This window comes from Manis pentadactyla, chromosome 14, assembly GCF_030020395.1.
Source record: "Manis pentadactyla isolate mManPen7 chromosome 14, mManPen7.hap1, whole genome shotgun sequence".
Classification (NCBI taxonomy): Eukaryota; Metazoa; Chordata; class Mammalia; order Pholidota; family Manidae; genus Manis; species Manis pentadactyla.
Genome location: NC_080032.1, coordinates 52,294,092 through 52,320,287, shown reverse-complemented (window position 1 = coordinate 52,320,287; position 26,196 = coordinate 52,294,092). Strand labels below are relative to the sequence as shown.

At 42.3% G+C, this 26,196-nt stretch overlaps 2 protein-coding genes across 3 annotated transcripts in view; one reads left to right on the top strand and one right to left on the bottom strand.

Annotated features, from left to right (window-relative positions):
* METTL6 (methyltransferase 6, tRNA N3-cytidine) overlaps positions 1-12,022 on the bottom strand; it is a 41,707-nt gene extending 29,685 nt beyond the window's left edge. The window contains exons 1-3 of one of the 2 annotated variants that reach the window (XM_057491534.1): positions 11,888-12,022; positions 10,755-11,128; positions 9,925-10,056 (exon numbers count right to left, since the gene is read on the bottom strand). In XM_057491534.1, coding sequence (XP_057347517.1) covers positions 9,925-10,056; positions 10,755-10,976 — 354 coding nt within the window. In that variant the 5' untranslated portion in view covers positions 10,977-11,128; positions 11,888-12,022. Of the gene's footprint in view, positions 1-9,924; positions 10,057-10,754; positions 11,129-11,235 lie in introns of both variants that reach the window. The other variant, XM_036900989.2, reaches the window with a different exon arrangement.
* A 4-nt stretch (positions 12,023-12,026) lies between these two features.
* On the top strand, positions 12,027-26,196 carry EAF1 (ELL associated factor 1). Its single transcript, XM_036900988.2, is given in 6 exon segments — positions 12,027-12,396; positions 14,216-14,310; positions 16,093-16,229; positions 18,298-18,488; positions 20,141-20,371; positions 23,055-26,196. Coding segments are annotated over 6 exon segments (1,071 nt in total). The 3' UTR covers positions 23,102-26,196.

Below are 26,196 nucleotides of genomic sequence, written 5' to 3'. Positions count from 1 at the left end.
ACAGCAAACACAACTATTCCTAAAAGAGAGACCAGAAGATTCAGTACAACAACCAGGCTACATCTACATCTGTGAGAACTCATCGCCTTAACAAGGGGGTAAGATACAAGCCGCAGCCCGGCGGGACCTGAGCGCCCCTCACCCCAGCTCCCGGCAGGAGGAAAGGAGTCAGAGCGGGGAGGGAGAGGGAGCCCACAGAACTGCTAAATATCCAACCCTAGTCATCCGCACCGGAAGCGCAGACACACACTGCGTGGTGTGCTGGATATTAGGGAAACAGAACAGTAAAATCTGCAAGTGGGTCCCCTCAGCAGGCGCCCCTGGGACAAAAGAAAAGCGAGAGCTCTTTGAAAGTCTTACAGGGACAGGGGCCTCACAGCTGGAAGAAAGCCTCCCAGCACACTCAGCCCAGCACCTGGGAATCCTGGAGAACTGTGGGTGCCCTAACCCCCTGGGCAACAGTGCAGCTCTGAGGCCCCTCACAGCGATAAGCAGCCTCCAAGTCCATTCCCCCTCCGGTGCGGCCCCACCATAGCAGGGGAGCAGCCTGAGACTGGGCACGTCCACAGCAGCCGCACACAGCCTCCTCTGCAGCCGCCTGGGCCAGACTCAGAGGCCCCGTCGGCGCGCAGCTGCCCAGCACAAGCCGCTAGGGGTCACCGTTCTTGCAGGAAAGGAAGGTGACAAGCAAGCAAGAAGGGACTTTGTTCTGCCGGGTGAAACATTCACCAACTCTCCACGACTACCTCTATCGCCATGACAAGGCAGAAGAATTTGATCCAGACCAGAATCACACAGACAACCCCTGAGAGGGAGCCTGGGGAGATAGATTTAACCAATCTTCCTGAAAAAGAATTCAAAATAAAGGTCATAACCATGCTGATGGACTTGCAGAGAAATATGCAAGAGCTAAGGAGGGAGAATACAGAAATAAAACAACCTCTGGAAGGACTGAAAAGTAGAATGGACGACATGCAAGAGGCCGTTAATGGAACAGAAATCAGAGAACAGGAATGCAGAGAAGCTGAGGCAGACAGAGATAAAATGATCTCAGGGAATGAAAGAATATTAAGAAAACTGTGTGACTAACACAAACGGAACAATATTCGCATTATAGGGGTACCAGAAAACGAAGAGAGAGAAAAAGGGACAGAAAGTGTATTTGAAGAAATAATTGCTGAAAACTTCCACAACTGGGGGAGAAAATAGTCGCTCAGACCACGGAAGCACACAGAACTTCCAACACAAGGGACCCAAGGAGGACAACACCAAGACACATAATAATTAAAACGGCAAAGCTCAAGGACAAGGACAGAGTATTAAAGGCAGCCAGAGAGAGGAAAAGGTCACCTACAAAGGAAAACCCATCAGGTAATCATCAGACTTCTCAACAGAAACCTTACAGGCCAGAAGAGAGTGGCATGATATATTTAATGCAATTAAACAGAAGGGCCTCGAACCAAGGATATTGTATCCAGCACAATTATCATTTAAATATGAAGGAGGGATTAAACAATTCCCAGATAAGCAAAAGTTAAGGGAATTTGCCTCCCACAAACTACCTCTACAGGGTATTTTAGAGGGACTGCTCTAGATGGAAGCAGTCCTAAGGCTAAATAGATGTCACCAGAGAAAATAAAATCACAGCAAAGAAAGCAGACCAACCAAATACTAACTAAAGGCAAAAAATAAAATCAACTACTCACAAAAGCAGTCAAAGGAAACACAAAAGAGCACAGAATGGACTTCCTGGAGCCAAGATGGTGGCGTGAGTAGAGCAGCACAAATCTCCTCCCAAAAACATATATATTTTTGAAAATATAAGAAATACAACTATTCCGAAAACAGAGACCAAAAGATACAGGACAACAGCCAGACTACATCTACATCTGCGAGGACCCAGTGCTGCGCGAAGGGGGTAAGATACAAGCCGCAGCCAGGTGGGACCCGAGTGCCCGTCACCCAGCTCCCGGCGGGAGGATAGGAGTTGGAGCGGGGAGGGAGAGGGAGCCCAGGACTGCTAAATACCCATCCCTAGCCATCCGCACCAGAGCGCAGACACACAGTGCGTAGGGTGCTGGATACTAGGGGAACAGGACGGTAAAATCTGCGAGCGGGTCCCCACAGCCAGCATCTCTGGGAGAAAGAAAAGTGAGTGCCCTTTGAAAGTCTTAAAGGGACAGGGACCCCACAGCTGGACAGAGGCGTTCCAGCACAATCAGCTAAGCAGCTGGGAATCCGGGGAACTCCAGGCGCCCTAACCCCCTGGGTGGCAGCACTGCTCCGAGGCCCCTCACAGAGATAAACAGCCTCCCGCCCATTCTTGCTCAGGCGCGACCTCGCCTTAGAGGAGCCCACAGCAATCGTGTGTGGAGATTCCTTCACAGCGGCAGGGCAAGAATCAGAGGCCCCATCTGCACGCAGCTGCACAGCACAAGCCACTAGAGGTCGCCATTCTCCCAGGAGAGGAAGGCCACAAACTAGCAAGAAGGGATGTTCTCCCAGCCGACACACACACCAGCTCCGCACAACTACCTCTATCGCCATGAAAAGGCAGAATTTGATACAGACCAGATTAACGCAGACAGTTTCCCCTGAAAAGGAATCTGGGGAGATAGACCTAACCAATCTTCCTGAAAAAGAATTTAAAAGTAAGGTCATAACCATGCTGATGGACTTGCAGAGAAATATGCAAGAGCTAAGGAGGGAGAATACAGAAATAAAACAATCTCTGGAAGGATTTAAAAGCAGAATGGATGAGATGCAAGAGGCCATTGATGGATTAGAAACCAGTGAACAGGAACACATAGAAGCTGACGCAGAGAGAGACAAAAGGATCTCCAGGATTGAAACATTAAGAGAACTGTGTGACCAATTCAAAAGGAGCAATATCCGCATTATAGGGGTACCAGAAGAAGAAGAGAGAGAAAAGGGATAGAAAGTGTATTTGAAGAAATAATTGCAGAAAATTTCCACAAACTGGGGGAGAAAATAGTCGCTCAAACCACAGAAATACACAGAACCCCCAACAGAAGGGACCCAAAGAGGACAACAACAAGGCACATAATTAAAATGGCAAAGCTCAAGGACAAGGACAGAATTTTAAAGGCAGCCAGAGAGAGAAAAGGTCACCTACAAAGGAAAACCCATCAGGCTATCATCAGACTTCTCAACAGAAACCTTACAGGCCAGAAGAGAACAGCATGATATATTTAATGCAATGAAACAGAAGGGCCTTAAACCAAGAACACTATATCCAGCAAGATTATTGTTTAAATATGAAGGAGGGATTAAACAATTCCTAGACAAGAAAAGTTGAGGGAATTTGCCTCCCACAAACCACCTCTACAGGGTATTTTAGATGGACTGCTCTAGATGGGAGTACTCCTAAGGCTAAACAGATGTCACCAGAGAAAATAAAATCACAAAGAAAGCAGACCAACCAAATACTAACTAAAGGCAAAAAATTAAATCAACTACCCACAAAAGCAGTCAAAGAAAACACAAAAGAGTACAGAATAAAACACCCAACATATAAAGAATGAAGGAGGAGGAATAAGAAGGGAGAGAAATAAAGAATCATCAGACTGTGTTTATAATAGCTCAATAAGCAAGTTAAGTTAGACAGGAAGATACTAAAGAAGCTAACCTTGAACCTTTGGTAACCACAAATCTAAAGCCTGCAAAGGCAATAAGTAATATCTTTCAATAATCACCCTAAATGTAAATGAACTGAATGCACCAATCAAAAGACACAGAGTCACTGAATGGATAAAAAAGCAAGACCCATCCATATGCTGTCTACAAGAGACTCAACTCAAACCCAAAGACATGCACAGACTAAAAGTCAAGGGATGGAGAAAGGTATTTCATGCAAACAACAGGGAGAAAAAAGAGATGTTACAGTACTAGTATCACACAAAATAGACTTCAAAACAAAGAAAGTTACAAGAGATAAAGAAGAATATTACATAATGATAAAGGGGTCAGTCCAACAAGAGGATATAACAATTATAAATATATATGCACCCAACACAGGAGCACCAACATATGTGAAACAAATACTAACAGAATTAAAGGAGGATATAGAATGCAATGCACTCATTTTAGAAGACTTCAACACACCACCCACTCCAAAGGATAGATCCACCAGACAGAAAATAAGTAAGGACACAGAGGCACTGAACAACACATTAGAACAGCTGGACCTAATAGACATCTATAGAACGCCACATCCAAAAGCAACAGGATACACATTCTTCTCAAGTGCACATGGAACTTTCTCCAGAATAGACCACATATTAGGCCACAAAAAGAGCCTCAGTAAATTCAAAAAGACTGAAATTCTACCAACCAACTTTTCAGACCACAAAGGTATAAAACTAGAAATAACTTGTACAAATAAAGCAAAAAGGCTCACAAACACATGGACGCTTAACAACATGCTCCTATATAATCAATGGATCAACGAACAAATTAAAATAGAGATCAAGCAATATATGGAAACAAATGACAACAACACAAAGCCCCAACTTCTGTGGGACGCAGCAAAAGTAGTCTTAAGAGGAAAGTATATAGCACTCCAGGCATATTTAAAGAAGGAAGAACAAACCCAAATGAATAGTCTAATGTCACAATTATCGAAATTTGGAAAAAAACAAATGAGGCCTAAAGTCGGCAGAAGGAGGGACATAATAAAGATCAGAAAAGAAATAAATAAAATTGAGAAGAATAAAACAATAGAAAAAAATCAATGAAACCAAGAGCTGGTTCTTTGAGAAAATAAACAAAATAGATAAGCCCCTAGCCAGACTTATTAAGAGAAAAAGAGAATCAACACACATCAACAGAATCAGAAACAAGAACGGAAAAATCACAACGGACCCCACAGAAACAGAAATATAAAGAATTATTAGAGAATACTATGATAACCTACATGCTAACAAGCTGGAAAACCTAAAAGAAATGGACCACTTCCTAGAAAAATACAACCTTCCAAGACTGACCAAGGAAGAAACAGAAAATCTAAACAAACCAATTTACCAGCAAAGAAATTGAATTGGTAATTTAAAAACTACCCAGGAACAAAATACCTGGACCAGATGGATTTACCTCGGAATTTTATCAGACATACAGAGAAGATATAATACCCATTCTTCTTAAAGTTTTCCAAAAAATAGAAGAGTAGGGAATACTCTCAAACTCATTCTATAAAGCCAACATCACCCTAATACCAAACCAGGTAAAGACCCCACCAAAAAAGAAAATTACAGACCAATATCCCTAATGAACGTAGATGCAAAAATAGTCAACAAAATATTAGCAAACCAAATTCAAAAATACTTCAAAAGGATCATACAACATGACCAAGTGGGATTCATCCCAGGGATGCAAGGATGGTACATTTGAAAATCCATCAACATCATCCACCACATAAAGAAAAAGAAGGACAAAAAACACATGATCATCTCCATAGATGCTAAAAAAGCATTTGACAAAATTCAACATCCATGCATGATAAAAACTCTGAACAAAATGGGCATAGAGAGGAAGTACCTCAACATAATAAAGGCCATATATCATAAACCCACAGCCAACATCATACTCAATAGCAAGAAGCTGAAAGCTTTTCCTCTGAGATTGGGAACAAGACAGGGATGCCCACTCTCCCCACTGTTATGCAACATAGTACTGGAGGTCCTAGCCATGGCAATTAGACAAAACAAAGAAATACAAGGAATCCAGATTGGTAAAGAAGAAGTGAAACTGTCACTATTTGCAGATGACATGATATTATACACAAAAAACACTAAAGTCTCCACTCCAGAACTACTAGAACTAATACCGGAATTCAGCAAAGTTGCAGGACATAAAATTAATACATAGAAATCTGTGGCTTTCCTACATACTAACAATGAACTAATAGTAAGTGAAGTCAGGAAAACAATTCCATTCACAATAGCATCAAAAAGAATAAAATACCTAGGAATAAACCTAACCAAGGAAGTAAAAGACCTATACCCTGAAAACTATAAGACAGTCTTAAGAGAAATTAAAGAGGACACTAACAAATGGAAACTCATCCCATGCTCTTGGCTATGAAGAATTAATATCATCAAAATGGCCATCCTGCCCAAAGCAATCTACAGATTTGACGCAATCCCTATCAAAATACCAACAGCATTCTTCAACAAACTGGAACAAGTAGTACAAATATTCATATGGAACCACCAAAGACCCTGAATAGCCAATGTAATCCTGAGAAGGAAGAATAAAGTGGGGGGATATCTCACTCCCCAACTTAAAGCTCTACTACAAAGCCACAGTAATCAAGACAATTTGGTACTGGCACAAGAACAGATCCACAGACCAGTGGAACAGAAGAGAGACTCCAGACATTAACCCAAACATACATGGTCAATTAATATATGATAAGGGAACCATGGCCATACAATGGGGAAATGACAGCCTCTCCAACAGCTGGTATTGGCAAAACTGGACAGCTACATGTAAGAGAATGAAACTGGATCACTGTCTAACCCCATAAACAAAAGTAAAGTTGAAATGGATTAAAGACCTCAATGTAAGTCATGAAACCATAAAACTCTTAGAAAAAAACATAGGCAAAAATCTCTTAGACATAAACATGAGCGACTTCTTCATGAACATATCTCCCCGGGCAAGGGAAACAAAAGCAAAAATGAACAAGTGGGACTATATCAAGCTGAAAAGCTTCTGTACAGCTAAGGACACCATCAATAGAATAAAAAGGCATCCTACAGTATGGGAGAATATATTCATAAATGACAGATCTGATAAAGGGTTGACATCCAAAATACATGAAGAGCTCACGCACCTCAACAAACAAAAAGTGAATAATCCAATTAAAAAATAGGCAGAGGTGCTGAACAGACAGTTCTCCAAAGAAGAAATTCAGATGGCCAACAGACACATGAAAAAATGCTCCACATCACTAGTCATCAGAAAAATGCAAATTAAAACCACGATGAGATATCACCTCACACCAGCAAGGATGGCCACCATCCAAAAGATAAACAACAACAAATGTTGGCACGGTTGTGGAGAAAGGAGAACCCTCCTACACTGCTGGTGGGAATGTAAATTCGTTCAACCATTGTGGAAAGCAGTATGGAGGTTCCTCAAAAAGTTCAAAATAGAAATACCATTTGACACAGGAATTCCACTCCTAGGAATTTACCCTAAGAATGCAGCAGCCCAGTTTGAAAAAGACAGATGCACCCCTGTGTTTATCGCAGCACTATTTACAATAACCAAGTAATGGAAGCAACCTAAGTGCCCATCAGTAGATGAATGGATAAAGAAGATGTGGTACATATACGCAATGGAATATTATTCAGCCTTAAGAAGAAAACAAATCCTACCATTTGCAACAACATAGATGGAGCTAGAGGGTATTATGCTCAGTGAAATAAGCCAGGTGGAGAAAGACAAGTACCAAATGATTTCACTCATATGTGGAGTATAAGAACAAAGAAAAAAACTGAAGGAACAAAATAGCAGCAGAATCACAGAACCCAAGAATGGACTAACAGTTACCAAAGGGACTGGGGAGGACGGGTGGGAAGGGAGGGATAAGGGGGGGGAAGAAAGGGGGCATTACGATTAGCATGTATAATGTGGGGAGGGGCACAGGGACAGCTGTGCAACACAGAGAAGTAGTGATTCTACAGCATCTTACTATGCTGATGGACAGTGATTGTAATAGGGTTTGTGGCAGGGACTTGGTGAAGGGGGGAGTCTAGTAAACATAATGTTCCTCATGTAATTGTAGATTAATGATACCAAAAAAAACTATAAAAACAAAACAAAACAAAACAAAAGCAGAAAACAGTAACAGAAATGAAACTTTTAACAGGATCATCAACAGGAACACTGAATGCCTAAGAAGGAATCAAGGAACTTGAAGACAGGACACTAGAAATTACACAAATTGAAAAAGCACTGAGAAAAAGGCTAAAAAACAAAGGCATCAAAGAGCTGTGACACAATAGCAAATGTCTATCATACATGTAATGGGAGTCCCAGGAGAAGAGAGAACATAGCTGAAGAAATAATGACCAAAATTTCCCCAGATTAATTAGGAAACATAATAACTAAAATTACAAAAAGAATATATGTGTTTATAGAATTCCTAAACAAATCATAAAACTTTAGCACCTCAAAAGAAAAAGATTAATTGGACACGACCTAAATTGTTATAAAACAATGTTAAACTAGAATGTTTGTGACAAGTATGACAAAATATTCAGAATGTATCCTAAAAATAAAATGGCAGAAAAATGGGTAAAAGTCATAGACAATTCATACAGTAAACTCCATGTGAATGGGGTTTCATCTGTTTTGTTCACTACTTAGTCCCAGAAAAGTACTGTTCAGAACAGTAATTGGCACACATAGGCTCTCGATAAATATGTATATAGAATAAAGGAACTCACAAGCAGAAGAAAAACTAATGCTTATTTACACATTACAACGTCTTCAACCTCACTGGTTATAAGGAATAAACAAAACAGGAAGGCATTTTTTGCCCTTAAGATTGGGAGATATAATAAAATATAAAATGTTAAGGGCATAGAGAAAAAGCATCTTTATATTAGTGGTGAAATAATAAATTGGTGACATTTTCTGAAAGGACACTTGGCATTATCAAATTTAAGTGTCCATGCTCTTTCTCTAAGGAATTCTATTTCATCCATTATCCACCATAGAGAAACACATCTGTTTACATGTACACATGTGTTCTGGGGATCATGTGTATAATGCTGATTACATTAACCCTACTTGTAAGAGCAAAAACTTAGAAACAATTTAAATAAATATCAACAGGGTAACTGTTAAAAGTATGACATATACAATAGGTAATTAAAACACGTTAGACCTATATGTGCTAAATAGAGTGTGAAGAAAACAAGTTATAGTGATTCTGTTCTTTAAAAAAAGTCTAGTGGATGCAACAACTGTGAAAAGTTGATGGAAACTAGGTATTTGCATGTTGCCAAAGTATCCCCCATATATACATTAATGGCAAAGGGAAATATCTGTACAATAGAGACATAAGGTAGTTACTACCTTAACCCAGTGATAGAACTAGCTGCACTCAAATATTATTACCAGACATTATTGCCCTCTGACACGATGCAACATGAAAAGATATATCACCTATTAAAGTATTTTTGCCAAAAATCTTTTACCTGATTTAAAGCTAACTTCTAGTTTACAGGAATATGAGGTATAGAGGAACAGTTAAACAATGATACAAAGAAACAATTAGGCCAATTTGGAATGTGGGGCCTCATTATAGAAAATGATTTGCTCTCCAAAAACCCTATGTTAGTGGGGAAAAAGGTCAAAGGAAGGACAGGGATGTTTTATGCTAAGGAGATTTAAGGTAGCATAATGATGTGTAAGACATAGTACTTGATTAAACAGCTATAAGAGACACTTGAGACTGTCTGGAGACATCTAAATCTGGACTGACTACTAACGACATTAGGAAATTACAGTTATTTTTGTTAAGTTATGGTAAGTGTATTGTGGTCATGTAGTAAAGTATTTTTTTGAAGACATATGCAGACATATTTAGTAGTGGAGTGTCTTTATATCTGCAATTTACTTTGTAACAGTTCAGCAAAAAAAAAGTTTATAAAGCAAATGTAGCAAAATGTTGGCAATCATTAAATCTGGGTGTAAGTATATGGGTGTTTTGTTATTTCTACTTTTCTGAATAAAGCTGTATGTCTATGTATGTACTGTATATGTATATAAGCAGGAAAACTACATTCATGGTGATCATAGCTGGTTAGCTTCTGGAATTTGGTAAATGAGTACAGAGGACAAGTCTAGAAACAGGAACAGAAAAGAACATATGGATAGTGTACCAACCTTGACATATTCAACGGCTCTTGGAGAAAAATCACAGGCATAAGCAAAAATATTCAGATCTTCTAAAAGCGGGAATAAACAGTTCCCAACCCCACAACCAGCTTCAAGCATAGTCAATTTTTGATCTTCAAACTGAGGAAATAAAACCCAAAGTTACAGTATATTTGCATCATAGAGAAACAAACCAAACTAAAAAGTCCAGAACACAAGAGACAAGGTCCCTGGCCCTATGGAGCAGACAGTGAGTGAACTAATAATCAAAAGCTAATACTACTACCTCATTTGTTGTCCAACATCGGGCAATCTGGTGTGGAGAAAACACAGTGTAAGGGCTAACAGGCTCTGGAGCAAAAGTCCCTGCACCCAAATCCAGACTCCTCCTCTCACCCCTGTATTTCATCATTGGGCAAATCACTTAAACAGCTTTGTGACTCAATTTCATCAGCAAGTGAGGATGAAACTGATATCTACTTCAGTGTCATTACAAGGCTTAAATTACAGAACACATGTAAACTTCTAGAAAAGGCCGATGGTAAAGTGTTCATCATCATTATTATGACCTGAATCACTCAGTACAAGTTTAATATTTACAACTTTCAGATTAGCTTTAAAGAAATGGAAAATGCCCAGTAAAGTTCTCTCTCCAAAAGGTATTATACAACCCAGGAACTGCTAAAACTACTTGAGACCAAACAGTTTCTAAGGTACAAAGCATTCTGGTAGACTTTATAAATTCTCTACCTCCCACTCCCCATTGGGATGCAATAAACACCTCTCTTCTACACATTTTAAATGAAAAACAGCTCAAATAAGGTGTAATATTATTTTACCTCCCTACATGATCTGAGCTCTTCAAACTCTCTGGTGGTCCAGTGTCTGTCTTTGAAGAAATTAACACTATTTCTTTTGTAAAAAAGGTCCCAGTTCTTCTGAGCCTCTTGTTCCAGTTTTTGCTGTTTAAAATCAGACACTAAAGTTTGGTCTCTTTGCAATTTCTCCACTTCCGCAGAGCTGAGAATCCTTGCCTGCAGCCCTTTTCTTTGCAAAGCCATCTGACTAAGTTGAAGGTAATATATTTAGCATGGCTGAATATTCTCCATCCTTGAATAAACCTGAGGAATCCAAGCTGACGTTGCAGACATAGGCAGGATTTTCTCAGATGTGGTTCCTCGGGGTGGGTTCATGACTCAGAGAAAACTGGGTGCTTCACAGGAAAAAGAATGAGATTCTGGTTAGTGGTCCTAACACAGTTCTTTCACTAAATAGTACTAGATGCCAAACAGTTCTTTCACCAAACAGTACTAAACTCACCAAACGTTTACTAGATGCCGACTCTACACAAAATCCTGCCCACTATACAGGAGGTCACAAAGAGGGCCAAACCACAGTCCCTGCCTTCGGAGGGTTTACAGTGGCCAGGGATCTCATGCACCGAACTCCAATTCAAATTAGAATAAACCAACTATTATAAGTCGGTTTAGTTTAGAAAAAGGACACTCCCAAGAGTTCACTGAGGCAACTTGGGAGAAAATACTCGCCAATTTTCGGTGTCCGTGAAAGGGGTGACTTAAAAACAACAGCTGCCCGAACTGGAGGCGAGCTGCCGATTGCTGGACAGCTGTGGGTTCAGTCACCCAAGGACAGAGACTCAGGGTTTCCAGGGAGACGGAGCAGAGCCCGGGCGGCCTGAGTCTCTAACCGCACGCCCGAGAAGCTGTCTCATGAACCAGAGGGCGGCGCTTTCCAGAAAGGACCTGGCCTCGCATCTTCATCATGGCGCAACCGGGAAGAAGAGTCCCAATGACGCGGCGTGGGGTCCCGAGGAGCCCATCCGTCTCCGGACCTCCGGGATAAACGGGGCCGCCGGGGCCGATAGGGCCTGCGGAGAGCCGGCCGTACGGGCTCCCGGACCCGCGCTAGCCCGCGGCGTGCCCCGCTAACCGTCACCAGCTCCCAGATTCACCAGGAGGGGCAGGGCGCAGCCATCAACCAGACCCAGACTTCGGACGCAGAACTTGGGAGGCGACGCGGGGCGGCCCAGGCCCTGGAAGTAAAGACCCGAGGCCCTCGAACTGGGGTTCCCCGGGCGGAATCCTTTCCCCATGGCACCGCCCCCGCCACTTCCGCTACGGACGCGGAAGTCCCGCCCCGACGCCGGAAGTCCCGAGGCCTTGCTCGCCGAGAACCTTCCCCGTCTCCGCCGCGGAGGGTGGGACTGACTTTCGGCCCCGGGTGGGCGCCTGCTGGGCTGCCCGTGTGCTCCGGAGTGGTGTCTCGGGAGCACTGTTCTCCCGGACGCCGGCCCCGAAAGCTCGGGCCGCGGCCGCGCCAGGGTAGCGCCCGTCCCGGCGCGAGGCCCGTGCGGGGCCATGAACGGGACGGCGAACCCTCTGCTGGACCGCGAGGAACACTGCCTGCGGCTGGGAGAGAGCTTCGAGAAGCGGCCGCGGGCCTCTTTCCACACGATTCGCTGTAAGTCGTAGCTCCCTATGGTCGCCCCCGGCCGCTCCGGCGCCTCTCGCCCTTCTCGGCGCGCTCCGCTCTTCCTCGGCCGTCCTGAGTGCGGGGAAGTCCTGCCGGCGTCGGCTCCCTGCGCCCTTACTCCAGGTCCTCCCGTCGGTTTCTTTTCGCTTACTCCTTCCAAACCAGACCACTCGTCACTCCCAACTTCTGCCTCGCGGTCCCAAACCTCTTCCGAAAGGCGTCGGGACCTTCCTCTTGCTCTCCCCGGCCCTACCTAGCCCTTCCCAGGCCGCCCCTACACTCTTACCAAAAGGCTGCGACCCCACATCAGAATCCAGTTCTCCCCCTAACCCACCCCCGCCCCTTTCTGATCACCCCACCAGGGTTCTCCACACTTAAAGGACTCTTCCCTTTGCTCTGAACCTCCTCGACTCCCTCCTGTTCATTCTCTTCTTCTCTGTTTTCCTTTTAGTCCGTCTTTGTTCTCGTCACCCTAACACTGCGCGTCATCCCCAGAGAATCCGCATCCTCCTCATTTAACTGATGTCTTTTGAGGTCACCTATACTATCCTGACTCTAACTCAGGACCAAGTTCCTTGTGGGTGAAGAGTAAAATTAGAATTTGTGAGCCTGGACTAAGTTAAAGCTTGATCTATGTTTGGAAGCAGCACAGGCCTAAAGAATGTTGAAATAGTCATTATGCTGACTTTCCTTTTCTGCATGATTACAGACTCTGTTAAGGGAGGGCACTTCCACTGGGTAAAGATTTGGATGTTAGGAATGGCTGACTGAGCATCCATCCCTCTAGTTTCACAAGCAAGCTCCTGGTTTTCCGTCTTAGTAGTGCTAGTGCTGGTTAAGACTTGTTTTTGTCAGAGGAGCTAATAGATGTGACTCAACACATTAGAAGAGGGCGTGATAGATAATGAAGTTCCATCTTTCTGTGGTCACTTGCTTTGCCATTACTATACTTACTTCTACTGACAGCAGATCAGCTGTTTTAGAGGGAGGAATGTGATAGGAGCATCATTTCCTGAGCAGTTTACTAAGTTGATATTTTAGTAGAGTGAAGGGCAATATGGGACTTAAGTTGAGACACTTCACATATGCACCTGACTTGCAGTTTGAGGCAGGTGTGTGTTAAAATGGAATAAGATGACAATTCATGTTATCCTGCAACTGCAGTTCAGAAACATAGGCAAAATTAACTTTTGGAGATACAGTTCAGCCATCTGCTCCCAATACCTACAGGAGTATCTTTGTTAAAACTCGAACTTGAGTGTGGCAAATCTTACTTCTGACAGTTCCTATGCAAAATAAAATCAGCTTACATGATGCCATGGCCTTTCGTATTTCATATAGGGCTTTCTAATCACAGAATCTTTTTAAATTGCTCTGTTGCTTTTGATCCTCACAACAACCCTAATAAAACACCTCATTGGGGATAATAAGGCATTAATTTTCATCTGTCACTTGTGTATAGGGAATATCTTTGCTTAATAAAATGGTATATAAATTCTTGCTTTTTTTTCCTTCGAAATAATCCAGTGAGGATGGGAGGAAAAGTATGTGGAGGCATAGATGTAACAAGAGTGTCCCTGAGTTGGTAATCATTGAAGCTGGGTGATGATACACAGCAAATTGTACTGTTCTCTCTGCTTTTGTACATGTGACATTTTCCACTGAAATAGTTTTTCAGATATTCTGAATTATTTGTATTTTCCATTTAGATGAGTAATAAAAAAAATTAATTCTTAAATGAAAATGCCCACGAAGCTCTTAGTATAAGTAAGCTAGTAGAGTAATGCTTTTTTTCCTTTTCCTTTAGATGACTTTAAGCCAGCATCTATAGACACTTCTTGTGAAGGAGAGCTTCAGGTTGGCAAAGGAGATGAAGTCACAATTACACTGCCACATATCCCTGTAAGTTCATTCCATTGTTGTTTTTAATGTGGAATCACAGTGAGTCCTTATATTCTGTTACTGCAATTTGAATTTCCTACTGTTTAAGATTTTCTAGATTTTGAAAGTGCCAACTAAGGAAAAGAGGAATTTGGGGGGTGGAATGGAATTCATGCTCCCCAGGTGCTTGAATTAAAATGATTTAAATTGCCATTTTTCCAAACTCTTTTTCCCCAGCCTTGCTACAAAGTAGACAGCAGAGTCTGGACACCTAGGCCTTCTTTTAGGCAGTTCCAACTAGAAAAGCCCTAGGTGCCATGCTGATACGGCACCAGCAGTTTAGAAGTGTGGGGCTGCTAAGCCACGAGTTAAGGCAGTCAGGAGCAGGCTGACAGCTTTCAGATATCTGGCAAGGGATGAAGTGAATGTTGATCATTTCAGAGCATTCAGGTAACTTAGCTGAACCTAGTTAAAAGCTAAATTGAGAACCCTTGTGGAGAAAGACTTTCTTAAAGCATTGCCCAAGGTAGCACTCTGATCACAAAGCCTGAAGAATCAGATAAAATACTCTTAAAAACGTGTCATTGAATGTTACAGCCTTGTCTTGGAGTAAGTTCTTGGTAACAAGAGAATGAATGAAAGGCTCTGGACAAGAAAACATGGGAAGCTTTGTGCTGAGAAAAAAATTACTTCTCTGTCAGTTCAAATTGCTGTTTTATGGTCTCTGGCAGGTTACATCATCTCCCTTCAGACCTGAGTTTCCCAAATGCAAAATGAAGGGATTATGTTAATGGTCCCTTAGGGCCCTTCCAGATCTGAATTTTTGCTGTATAAGTAAGTGGTCAAAGAGCCAAGCAGTTTTTGAAGGATTAAATCCTATATTTGGCAAATACTAATTGAGCACCTACTGTGTGCTTGTGCACTGGCCCATACTGGGCATTGAGTACAGGATCTTGAACAAAACAAGCACATTTTCTGCCCTTGTGGAGCTTGCGATTTGGAGTTCAGATAAATACAAGAAAGCATAACATTTATTTTAGAAAATCTGGGAGGGCTTCCCTAAGGAAGTGACCTTTGAGCAGAACTGAAGGTTGAGGAAAGAGAGGGAGGAGCAGGATCTAGCAGGCAGAAACCTTGTTGAACGCCTTTAAGAAAGAGCTTAAGGATTTAGAGATAACTCTGGAGCCTGCAGAGCCCAGGGGTGAGTGGTTTAGGGTGACGCTGAAGGCCCTAATGGCTGGTTTAAAGATTTTGTTCTATGGTCTCAGAGCAGTGGGGTGGCAATTGCAGAGTGTAGGCAGGTGAGTGGCATAATGTGCTTACTCTGAGCTAAGCAGAATAATGAACCACCCTTAGAGAATGCTCTGTTGGTTATTTTGCATGAGGGAAGCTCTATAAAAGTCCCCAATTACAAGGAAATACAGAGATCAGTCATTAGTTTTACTTCTCATAGTGAAAGTTCTGCTTAGTCTAATACCAAGTAATGGTTAATTTATTTTTCTCAATTCACATGTTACCATTATTGGTAATGTTTCCTGAATCTCTGGGAAAATGTATAGCAATCTAAAAAACTCATATCACCATTCTTGATTACTTAGAACCAGTTGCACAGTCATGAGTTCTTGCTGTATTATTGTTATTATTTCCCCTTTCTTTTTGCCAGGGAAGTCAAGTTAAATTAGAAATCATTCTTTTATGAGTAGCTTTGATAAAGAGTTGATGAGCTAGTCACCTGTAAATTCGGTTTTCATATTCCTAGTCAGTATGTTTAGTTTGATCATCTTCCACTTCTGTGGCATATAGGGGTCCACACCACCAATGACTGTGTTCAAGGGGAACAAGCGGCCTTACCAGAAAGACTGTGTTCTTATTATTAATCATGACACCGGTGAATATGTGCTGGAAAAACTCAGTAGCAGCATTCAGGTCAAGAAAACAAGGTATGTGAATAACTGGATGCAGATTGATATGATGTTTCCATATCTTGGTATCACCTGTCTTGCCAGTGGGTTTCATCACCAGGCAAGTTCGCTATGGATTCAGAGTGACCAAAGAAAATTGACAGCAGAATGCTTTTTGGGGTGAAAGGGTTATACCCAACTTTATTTCCAGGTGGCAAGTCAGTCACTAAAATCCCGTTCACTCAGAGCGAGTCTGCATGCAGCAAGCCGGTCTCTCCTCTTGCCTCTGGACGCCTCCGTCCGCACAGCCGTCCTCTGGGCCTCTCTGCCTCTCTGCACAGCTGTCCCCTGGGCCTCTCTGCACAGTCATCCCGCACAGCCGTCCTCTAGGCCTCTGTCCTTGGTGCTGCCACCACTCCAGCCTCTGCTCTGCTCTCCTGCAGCCTTGCAGCCCTGCCACCGTGTTGCACCCAAAACACTGGGCAGAGCTCTTTATATAGAGTCAACAGCCATGTAGTGCCCACAGGTATGCAGTGAGCTAGTCAACCACAGCCAGGTGAGAATCCTGGCCACCGGAACTCTCATTTTATCCACATATCTATTCAAATATTTTATAAGGAAGTGAGCATCTGGGTACTCAGTGTCCTTGCAATAATCTCAAGAGTAGAACTCCGCCTGCATCTTCTAAGACAAGTCAGTAAAATACCTTTCCATCAAATGCATAAAGAAATAATGCTTTTAAGACCTGAAACATGGAAGCCATTGGGAGAAGGGGGGGCATCCTTTATAACTAAATCGATTTTATTAATCTCATGGATGTTGACAGAGTACCACCTAGGAAGTAAAGTTTAAATTCACAGGCTTATAATTATGAAAGAATAGCTTTGGCTCTATTTTTGAATAGTGAGCACTTAAATATTTAATTCAGCGAACATTTCATGTCTAATATGAAGCCAACTAGATTTTATTTTAGTTAAAATTCATTCTGTAAATAGAAGTAACCCAGTGGTTCTGTTGTTACATTGTGATACAAAATTTATTGTAATAAGTAATTACATTTTAGAATATTACAGCCTGAGGTTTTTCTGTTTATACTTGCTCAGCCTTTTTCTTCGCTCATTCCACAAAAAATAAAAGCAGCTACCATTTATTGAGGGTTACCAAGTGCCAGACTTTATGTCTCTATCTAGTCTTTACAAACAACTTTTAGAAAGGTGCTGTTGTACTTTTTAAAAAAAGGGCTCTGCTGGAGACGAGGATTAGTGAGACTGTGACCCAAGTCCTATGCAGAGGGTAGCTGTGTCCCAGGCAATGCCCTGTAGAGCCCCTGCTCCTTCCTGCCACAGATGTGTCGGTATGAATTGCCTACAGGAACCAGGTGCTGCTGTCGCTCTTTTCATCATTGGTGGTTGTGGGCCTTTCTCTTAGCACTCAGTGTCATCTGGGAGCTAGCAGTCTATCACTTGGATGCTTGTTAAAAGTATAGAATTTCAGGACATAGTAAGTCAGAATGTGCTTTTTAATGAGATCCCCAGATGACTGGTGTGCACACCAAAGTTTGAAAACCGCTGGGCTAGTCCATTAACAAAAGAAATTGTTAATAGGTAGGATTTTCTCATTTTAACGGAGAATGCTTTGCTTGGCTGCCAGCAGAAGCTGGTGTGTGACAAGATGAGCCAGCAGCAAAGAGATAATGGGAAAATGTGCAAACTGGCCAGTACTTCAAGAGACAGTTTTATTTAGTAAGTCATATACATGTGATTATAACTTTATATTGCACACAATTCAAATAGTCATTTTCTACTAGTAAAGTGGTTTCATAAACATGTTGTATCCTACATACTTGTTTTATCTGCTGGCTATACAGTGTGAGCTTTTTAGGGCAGCAAGTCTGTTTCATTTATCTGTGTATCTCTGGTGCCAAATGCAATCCTGGAATGTAAGACAGTGGTTGAGCGAGTAGTTCATATGATAAAATTACAAATACCAGTATTTTAAAGCAGTCTGTAAAGAGCGTGGGGTTCTACAGAAAATTCCAGGTACTTGGTCACCTGGACAAGTTTGAAAACCACTGTTTTTGCCTTTCTGGTTTCATGTCTCCTTTCAGAGCTGAGGGGAGCAGCAAAATCCAAGCCCGCATGGAACAGCAGCCACCTCGTCCACCACAGCCGTCCCAGCCCCCACCGCCACCTCCACCGGTGCCATTCAGAGCTCCAACGAAGCCGCCAACTGGACCCAAAACTTCACCTGTAAAAGACAACCCCTCACCTGAACCACAGCTCGATGACATTAAAAGAGGTAAAGAGCATTTTCTGGGGCCGTGGTAGCAACCTCAGTGGGAGGTTCCTGTTTTTTGTGGCAATCACAGGGCTGCTGGGTGCAAAAGACTGCGTGGTCCCTTTCTGCCACTGAGAGGCTCCTGCAGAGTGCACTGTGCCAGAGGAGACGAGGGTGGGGGCTCCTACCACTTGTCTCATTTGACAAAGGGGAGTCACGAGGACTGACATGAATTGTGATTATCTTTGCAGCTTTTTGCCCCGAGGCCCAGGATTTAAACAAGTGTGACTGCCATCCAAATGTCTACATAGTGTACTTTTAAGACTTTGGAAGAAGAAAAATAATCTAAGGCGTTGGGGTTAAAAACCATATGTATGGATGTGAGTGTAGTATCAGGTTAGAGGGACATTTAAAACACCTTGCCCAGGGCTTTGTACTAACACAGAAGTGTATAAATGCAAAAACTTCCTGAGGACCATTGGAAATGGACACTGGCCTAGAAAGACAGAAGTCAGGTCGGCTTTCTTCAAGCAGACCTGAGACAGAAGCTTCCCTTGGCTTTCTCCCCAGACAGTGGGTGGTTTAGTTGTCTAGACTTCTAGGAATTTAGGAGGGGAAGTGTGTTTCATATTTGTGAACGTCTATGAAACAAAATTAAATCCCTAACAGTGGTAAGCAAGGAAAGATAGAGCGTTGTCCTTGGAAGCTTTCCTTTTTCTAACTTATGGAAATGCTTTTAGCATTTGAAATCACTCTCTGCACAGTTGTTAAGCCTTCTGACTTTTTTTTCCTTCATGGGTAGTGGAATGCTATCTGTGGAATTTTTCACTTTAGTTGAACAGGAAGTGAACTTTGAGTCATCAGCTATTGCCAGTTATGCCTGAAGGAGCCATAGTTGTTTAAGGCCACATGGTATGTGGGAGAAACATCTGACATCTTCCTTGATGAGTCCTGAGTGTTTCAGTGAAAGTGAAATGGTTAGGAAATGTGTTTTTCCTTCCCTCCTTTACATCTGTAAAAATGTGGTACCTAACAGGCATGGCTGGCTGTCCACTGTCTAAGGAGGGCAGCAGAGGAATGTTGTTCCACCATCTTTCTTCAGTCACATGGTTCCTCCTGCAAGCCTCAGTTCATTCGTGGGACATGAAAGCTGGAAAGGACCTTAGAGGCTGTCTGTACCAGCCCTTCATTTTTCTAGTGTCTTGGAATATTGATTAACTTCTCCCTGGGTCTCACTACTGGCTAGAGGTAAATCCAAAACAAGCAGTTGGACCTTACCATTCCTAGTCAAATTTTTTTCCACCTTTTAGCATAATATGTCTCTTACTTGGTATTTAATCTCCAAATTCATAATCTTTTTTTTTTTTAAGTAGATGAGGGCAAAATAGACCTTTAACTCCTATCTTAAATAGAACACTTATTATCTTCAGACAGTTGGCTTTTTAGTTATTTTGTGACCCTAAATAATGTTTCCATTGTCTTCTCTGGAGGCAGTTTTCTTTGCTTGTTGGTTTTGATTTGGGTCATTTTGTGCATTTGGAAGGAGTTGAGAAGAAGGAGTGTGTCTTGCATTGTTCTTCACTGCTGTCGGTTTTGCGGGCACACCGCTCACAGGATCAGCCTACTGCCTGGAGAGCAGTTACTGTGCTGACCCACGAGTCGTTGCCTTGCAGAGCTGAGGGCTGAAGTCGACATCATTGAGCAGATGAGCAGCAGTGACAGCAGCTCCTCAGGCTCTGAGAGCTCTTCGGGAAGCGATGACGATAGCTCCAGCAGTGGGGGCGAGGACAGTGGCCCTGCATCTCCCCCGCAGTCTTCACACCAGCAGCCCTACAGCAGCAGGCCAGCCGTTGCCAATGGCACCAGCCGGCCACAGGGGAGCAGCCAGCTCATGAACACCCTCAGTAAGTCTGCTTTCCCTTTTCTGGCTGAGAGCACGATGGCATGTCAAGCCGGACGTGCAGCTTCTATTACTCTTACACCAGGATCTATAAACCTGAAGTTATGTAAGGCATAAGAAAAGATCCTGACAGATAACTTGGAGTAGAAAGAAGTAATTTACCAAGCAGTAAAAGAGGAAAGCACAAAACTGAAAATTGTTCTTTCTGTTTCCTTCCCCCAACTGGCACAAAGCAGATTTTATGCGTTCTGGAAAATGCTGATACATGAACTTAGGCTCTTAATTTTTGCATACACCAGTTGTTAGAGGTGCTGCCTGCTGCCACACTGCCACCTCCAGGTCTTTTCACAGTCCCAAGAAGCCAGTGCCTCCGGATGTGTTCAGACAACCCACAGACTTGGGAACCAAGGCCATTAGGATATATTTGGAGACCAACTAGGCTTTTGTAAGAGGGAAAGGAGCAGACAATGTCTTGTCCACTTTCAAGGCAGTTGATGTTAAAGCAGAGAGAAACAAAAACAAGAAAAAACGTGTTTATTTTGGAGGAGGAGAAGAGTACTGGGTCTCTGTGCTCTTGATTGCCCAGAACCTCGTGAATGCTCTCCCCGGTACAGTTTCCTCTGAGGAGGTTTGAAGGTCTGGGAGCACGGGTGAAGGAGCTAATCTAGTTAACACTGCTTCTGAGGACCAAAGATAATTCCCAGCCTCAGCACTATAGACAGTTTGGGGTCAGATAAAGCTTTCTTGTTGGGGGCTGTCCTGTGCATTGAGTGATGGTTCAGAGCATCTTCCCACTAGATGCCAGGTGCATCCCCTCTTCTCACCTGGTTATGTCAACCAAAAATGTCTTGACATTGCCAGCTGTCCCCTTGGGGCAAAGTCACCCCCTGTAAAGGAACACTACACTAGGCCTTGCCCTTCTACCTGAGTGAGTTCAACACTGTTATGGAGTCTGTTATCCCATTATGTGGGCCCAGATTCTGGATACCAGGATATGCTTTGATTCTCTCCTCAAGTTGGCTAGGGATAGGAAGTTTCACATTGGGAGTTTGGTACTCATCGTGGAAAAGTACCTGGCAGCTACTGTGGCTTTAACTCAGTTCATTTGCTCCATCAGTGCTAAATTATTCCTTCCTCCTAGAAAGAACCAAAAATGGCCCAATGGGGGTGATCTACCTCCCAATGCTTTAACTACCCTTAAGCTCTCCACAGCTCCAAGTCTTCCTGGCCCACAGCCCTGTGAATGACAAGACCTTAAGCTCTGCATACCTTATATATGATAAAGTACTAGAATTAGGTAAGCTAGGATCATCAACTAGAACCAACTTATCAACCCTAAAATCACACAATTTTATAAATAGCACAAATTTGCTAAGCCCTGATAAAAATACAAAGTAATAACGTTGTTTTCTTGAGTGTTAACCTGTATATCGTCTCCCCTCAGAAAACAAATGTATCAGGCTGAATCTGGATCACATCAGTTATATAAGAAATTTAGAAACAGACTATTCATCTCCAGTTACACTAACCTGTTACACACACATCGTCTTGCTTTGTAAGGGGATCATGCTCAGCTTAGCTAACTGAAGTAACTAGCTATTGCCATGCCCCCATTCTTTCCCTAAGTCTAGAGCAGCAGTTGTCACATTTTTTGGCCTCAGAACTCTTTATTTAAAGTCATGAAAATTATTGAGGACCCCGAAGAGCTTTTGTGTATGTGGCTTATATCTATCAATATTTACCATATTAGAAATTAAAACAAGTATTTAAAATACTTAGTAATTCATTTAAAAGAATAACCATGTTAGCAAAAATATTTCTGTGAAAAATAAGCCAAATCAAAAATACATAATAAGAAGAGTAATATTGCTCTAAAACTTTGCAGAGCTCTTTAATCTGCTTCTGCATTCAATCTGTTTTCATAAATTGTTTGAGTTGAAGTGTATGAAGAAAATCTGGCATGACACAGGTATATAATTAGAAAAGGAAAGACCCTCCTGAAAGTGTCTCAGTAACCCCAGGGTCCTCAGAACAGAATTTGAGAAGAGCTGACCAGAAGTCAGATGTTCAGTTTCATTGTAATCCAAGTGGTATCATCTTGGTCCTATTATTCTTACTGTCAGATTGAAATGTACACTACCTACGTTCTTCACTCCTAAAACCTAAATTCAGCACACTAAACCAAAGTTTGAGGCTTTATAAAGCTCATTAGTTCAGATTTGAGGTTTAAAGTAATGGAAAGATCCTGGGCAGGGGTTCACCATAGGGGATATTAGATTAGCACATTGCTGGTAGAAACAGGATTCAGCTTCCGTAACGGGAAGCCCAACTTGGTTATTTCAGCTTTTATAAAGCAACTTACTGTGAAGTCTACTAGAGAGTGATTCAGTTATTTGTAAATATTTCTTTGCTACTTATTAACATTTTTAAAGGTAGTTTGGCCTACTCCTCCCCTGTTCTATCCCAGTAAGCAGCAATGCTGTGCTGTACAGATAACAAAAATAACATTTCTTTAAAAATGTTGACTAAACCAGTTTTCTCACCAAGCCAAATCAATTTTCCTCCCTAATGAAATTGAATTGGGCCGATTTTACTGTAGTGTGATAGCCAAGGCAGTCAATTAAAGAATTTTGGGGAAGCGGTCCTAAACTGTGTGCTTTGGGTTTGATTCTGTTCTCTCTTTGCAGGAAATGACTTGCAGTTGAGTGAGTCTGGCAGTGACAGTGACGACTAGCACCGGAGCTTTCAAAATCAACTTCTGGGTGCACAAATACGCTGAAAGATTGGGTTCCTTTAGCATGGAGTCCATCGCCAAGAGGAAATGTGGATCAGTGACTGTAGTAGGAGTTTGAGGCTCTTGAGCTCACAGATATTCAAGTCTTTAACTTAGTGGTGATGGGTGATTTTCTTATGTAATTTTTGAACAATCTCATGTTTCAAAGTGTAAGTAGATCTATGGAAGAACAGAATTATATTTCTATTTGGTTAACACTGTTAATGAAAAACAGGCAAATATGCCATGGTTGAGGTTACTCAAAAGCCATATATTCGCCAGGCCAGTGATCCAATTTTAAACCTCAGCAGCCACCAGTTTGGCCAAGTGATTTGCACCAGTGAAATAAAACACAATCTTTGAGGGGTAGTGGAGAGAGGGGAACCTCAAACTGCAGCATAGAAGAATGTTAAAACCACTTTAGCTGTTGACACAAAGTGGTAAGGAAATATTGTCTGGCCTAGCCTGACAAGCCTGTATAAAAAGGCTTCAAGATGGAGTCCTAGAGTGTCAGCTGGGCGGGACAGTGGAGCTCTGCTAGTTCAATCCCCACGTTTATAGATAAGGGAAAGGAAGCACACAGCTGGCTTATGGCCAGTTTCCTGCTCCCCAGCCCAGGCTTTTCCCACTGTTCCCTCCTTTGATTCTCATTTGTTAGAATTAGAGGTTCTTACACATGGGCTTAACAGCTGTACATAGCAGCTTTTATTAGATTCCAAAAGAAAATGGGTACTTATAGCTTACATTCAGTCCAGACGTCCCTGAATGCATGCACCTGGATAAGCAGATGACACCAGCAGCCGCACATGATTCAGTTAACTTGGGGTGCTTCATTCCGCATAGACCCATACTATGTGTTATTCACTCGGTGAATTGTAGTAGGGGGAGGCAGGAATGGAAGGAGAGGTCTAGTGAAAAAACCTTTCTGAACAAATGAACCAGCAGCAGGTTTCCAAAAACCAGAATCTAGAGAGGAGTTCTGCAATATGAAATGAACACATTCTTTGATAAGGTATTTCTGTTCATTCTTTTGTACCACTGTTTCTGTCTGACTCCCACACTGATCTGTATTTTTATAAACAACTAGAAGAAAGTCAAAGCCTTCTGCAGTGTAGTTTCCAAATGAATCTGTTGTAGGAAACTGGTCACTAGTAAATGTTCCATATTGAGTGAATGTATGGTAGATCATCCCATAATTAGTAATGAGTAGCCCATTCTTGTAACTTGAATGACTATGTCCTGAGAAATTGCCATCTACGTGGTTCATTGGGTATCAAGAACATTAAGAATAATTTTCCCTTGGGTCCATCCACTCGGATGGCTTTTCCCTCCCCAGCTGATAGATGGTAGCAGTCTGGACCTGGAAAGGAATTAGGTGATCCATGGTGGGGGCTTTGGCTAGAATATTATGCCTTATAGAGCCACGTGTTTCATCCCCACACTGACCCCAGTGAGCTGGAGACATGGGCCGGGAGCTGTCCAGCAGCATGCTCCCCTCGCTCTGCCAGGTGTAGGGAATGGTACACACCCTGCAGTGGGTTCCAGCCATCGTGAGGTTTCATAGATTTAATGGCAGGTAAGAACTTCATTGAAATGAGTTGATAATTGCTTTTTAATTCCTTGGTAGTGACAGCTCAGGAAAGGTAAAGGCCGTGATTGGGAAACTTGAATTGTTACTGAATGTGGGAATTATTTCACTGCTCTTGCTCAAGCTAGGGCAGGTTCTAGGAACTTGAACTAAAAATACCTATTTAAACCTCTCCTTCCTTTTTTTTCTCCCCAAGTCTTTGTTTATATAGACAGAACTGTGGCTTTGGGCATGTTTTTTGCATAGGAAATGCTTGCATATAGCACTGGATTTGGCTTCAGGCCCTCCCCTGTCTTCATCCTACCCAACACTGCATGGTTATCCTCTAGCACAGCTCCCGTTTGGTACTGTGCACAAAGCCTTGGGGGTTCTTTCCATCATCTTCCAGCTTTACCCACCGCAGTAAGGAATCTTCTCTTCTTGGTGATCAAGAATTTGGCCTCACAGAGTACTTGCTCTCAGCACTCCTGACTAGCCATCTCTCTGCCCCCTTCCCCTTCCAAGCCACACCCATGAGGTTCCGTCCTTGTGGATTCTTCCTCTCTTCAGCCCAGTGGAGTGCTCTGTGCAGTACTGACCTTCCTCTTGCTTGAGGTCTGGTTGGTGTGAGCCCTTGGAAAGCACACTGTTACTCTCATCTCTATTTCCTGGGGTGTCCCCAGGAATAGATCAGATGCTCATGCCTGTGGGACAGAAACAGAGAAAACAGCCAGTAGAGTATGGAGGGTAGACACAAAACATTCCAGACATTTGGAGACTGCTAAAAACTTTCCAGCTCATATTCATGATTTCAAAAATCTCTAAGTGAATTGTTAAAATTGCCTGTTCTTTGCTCTGTACAATGTCTGCTATACTGCAGGTCACTAGACTTAAGCTGGAAGCATCCAAGGAGCCGTAGCAGGCCACAGTGAAGATGTGGTTTGGAAAAGTAATACAGACAAACTAGAGGTTTGTAATGATGCCACTCATTAACCTTTTTTCTATAGCAGAATCATTGTTTTCTATGTGTGTGCTTCAGGGATGGGAAAACTTGAAAATTCCAAGATCCTTCCTTCCATATTTGAGAGGCTAGTTAAGTAAGGTGTGTGTGTGTGGTTGTGTGTGTGTATCTGTGATGTATTTATTACATTATTTTGAAAGAGTAATAGTCTGTTATGTGAACATATGTTAGGTACAACCAAATTGGATATTTCCATTTGGTAAGGATGGTAGAGTTTCTAAAACTCAGGCTTTAACCAGTAGGTTGGAAGACAAGACCAATTGAAGAGTTGTGAAATATGTTTTTGTTGCTTCTGTTATTTTTCTCTTGGGTTTATTGTCTTATTCTTTAATCATTTTAAAAATCTTATGCCTAAAAGTTTATTCTTAATTATGAAGTAGACGTGCATGTTTACATTGCTGTGTAAAGTTTTTTTGGTTCTCTTAAAAGATCATTATATTTAAGTAAAAAATGAAAGTCAGCAATACA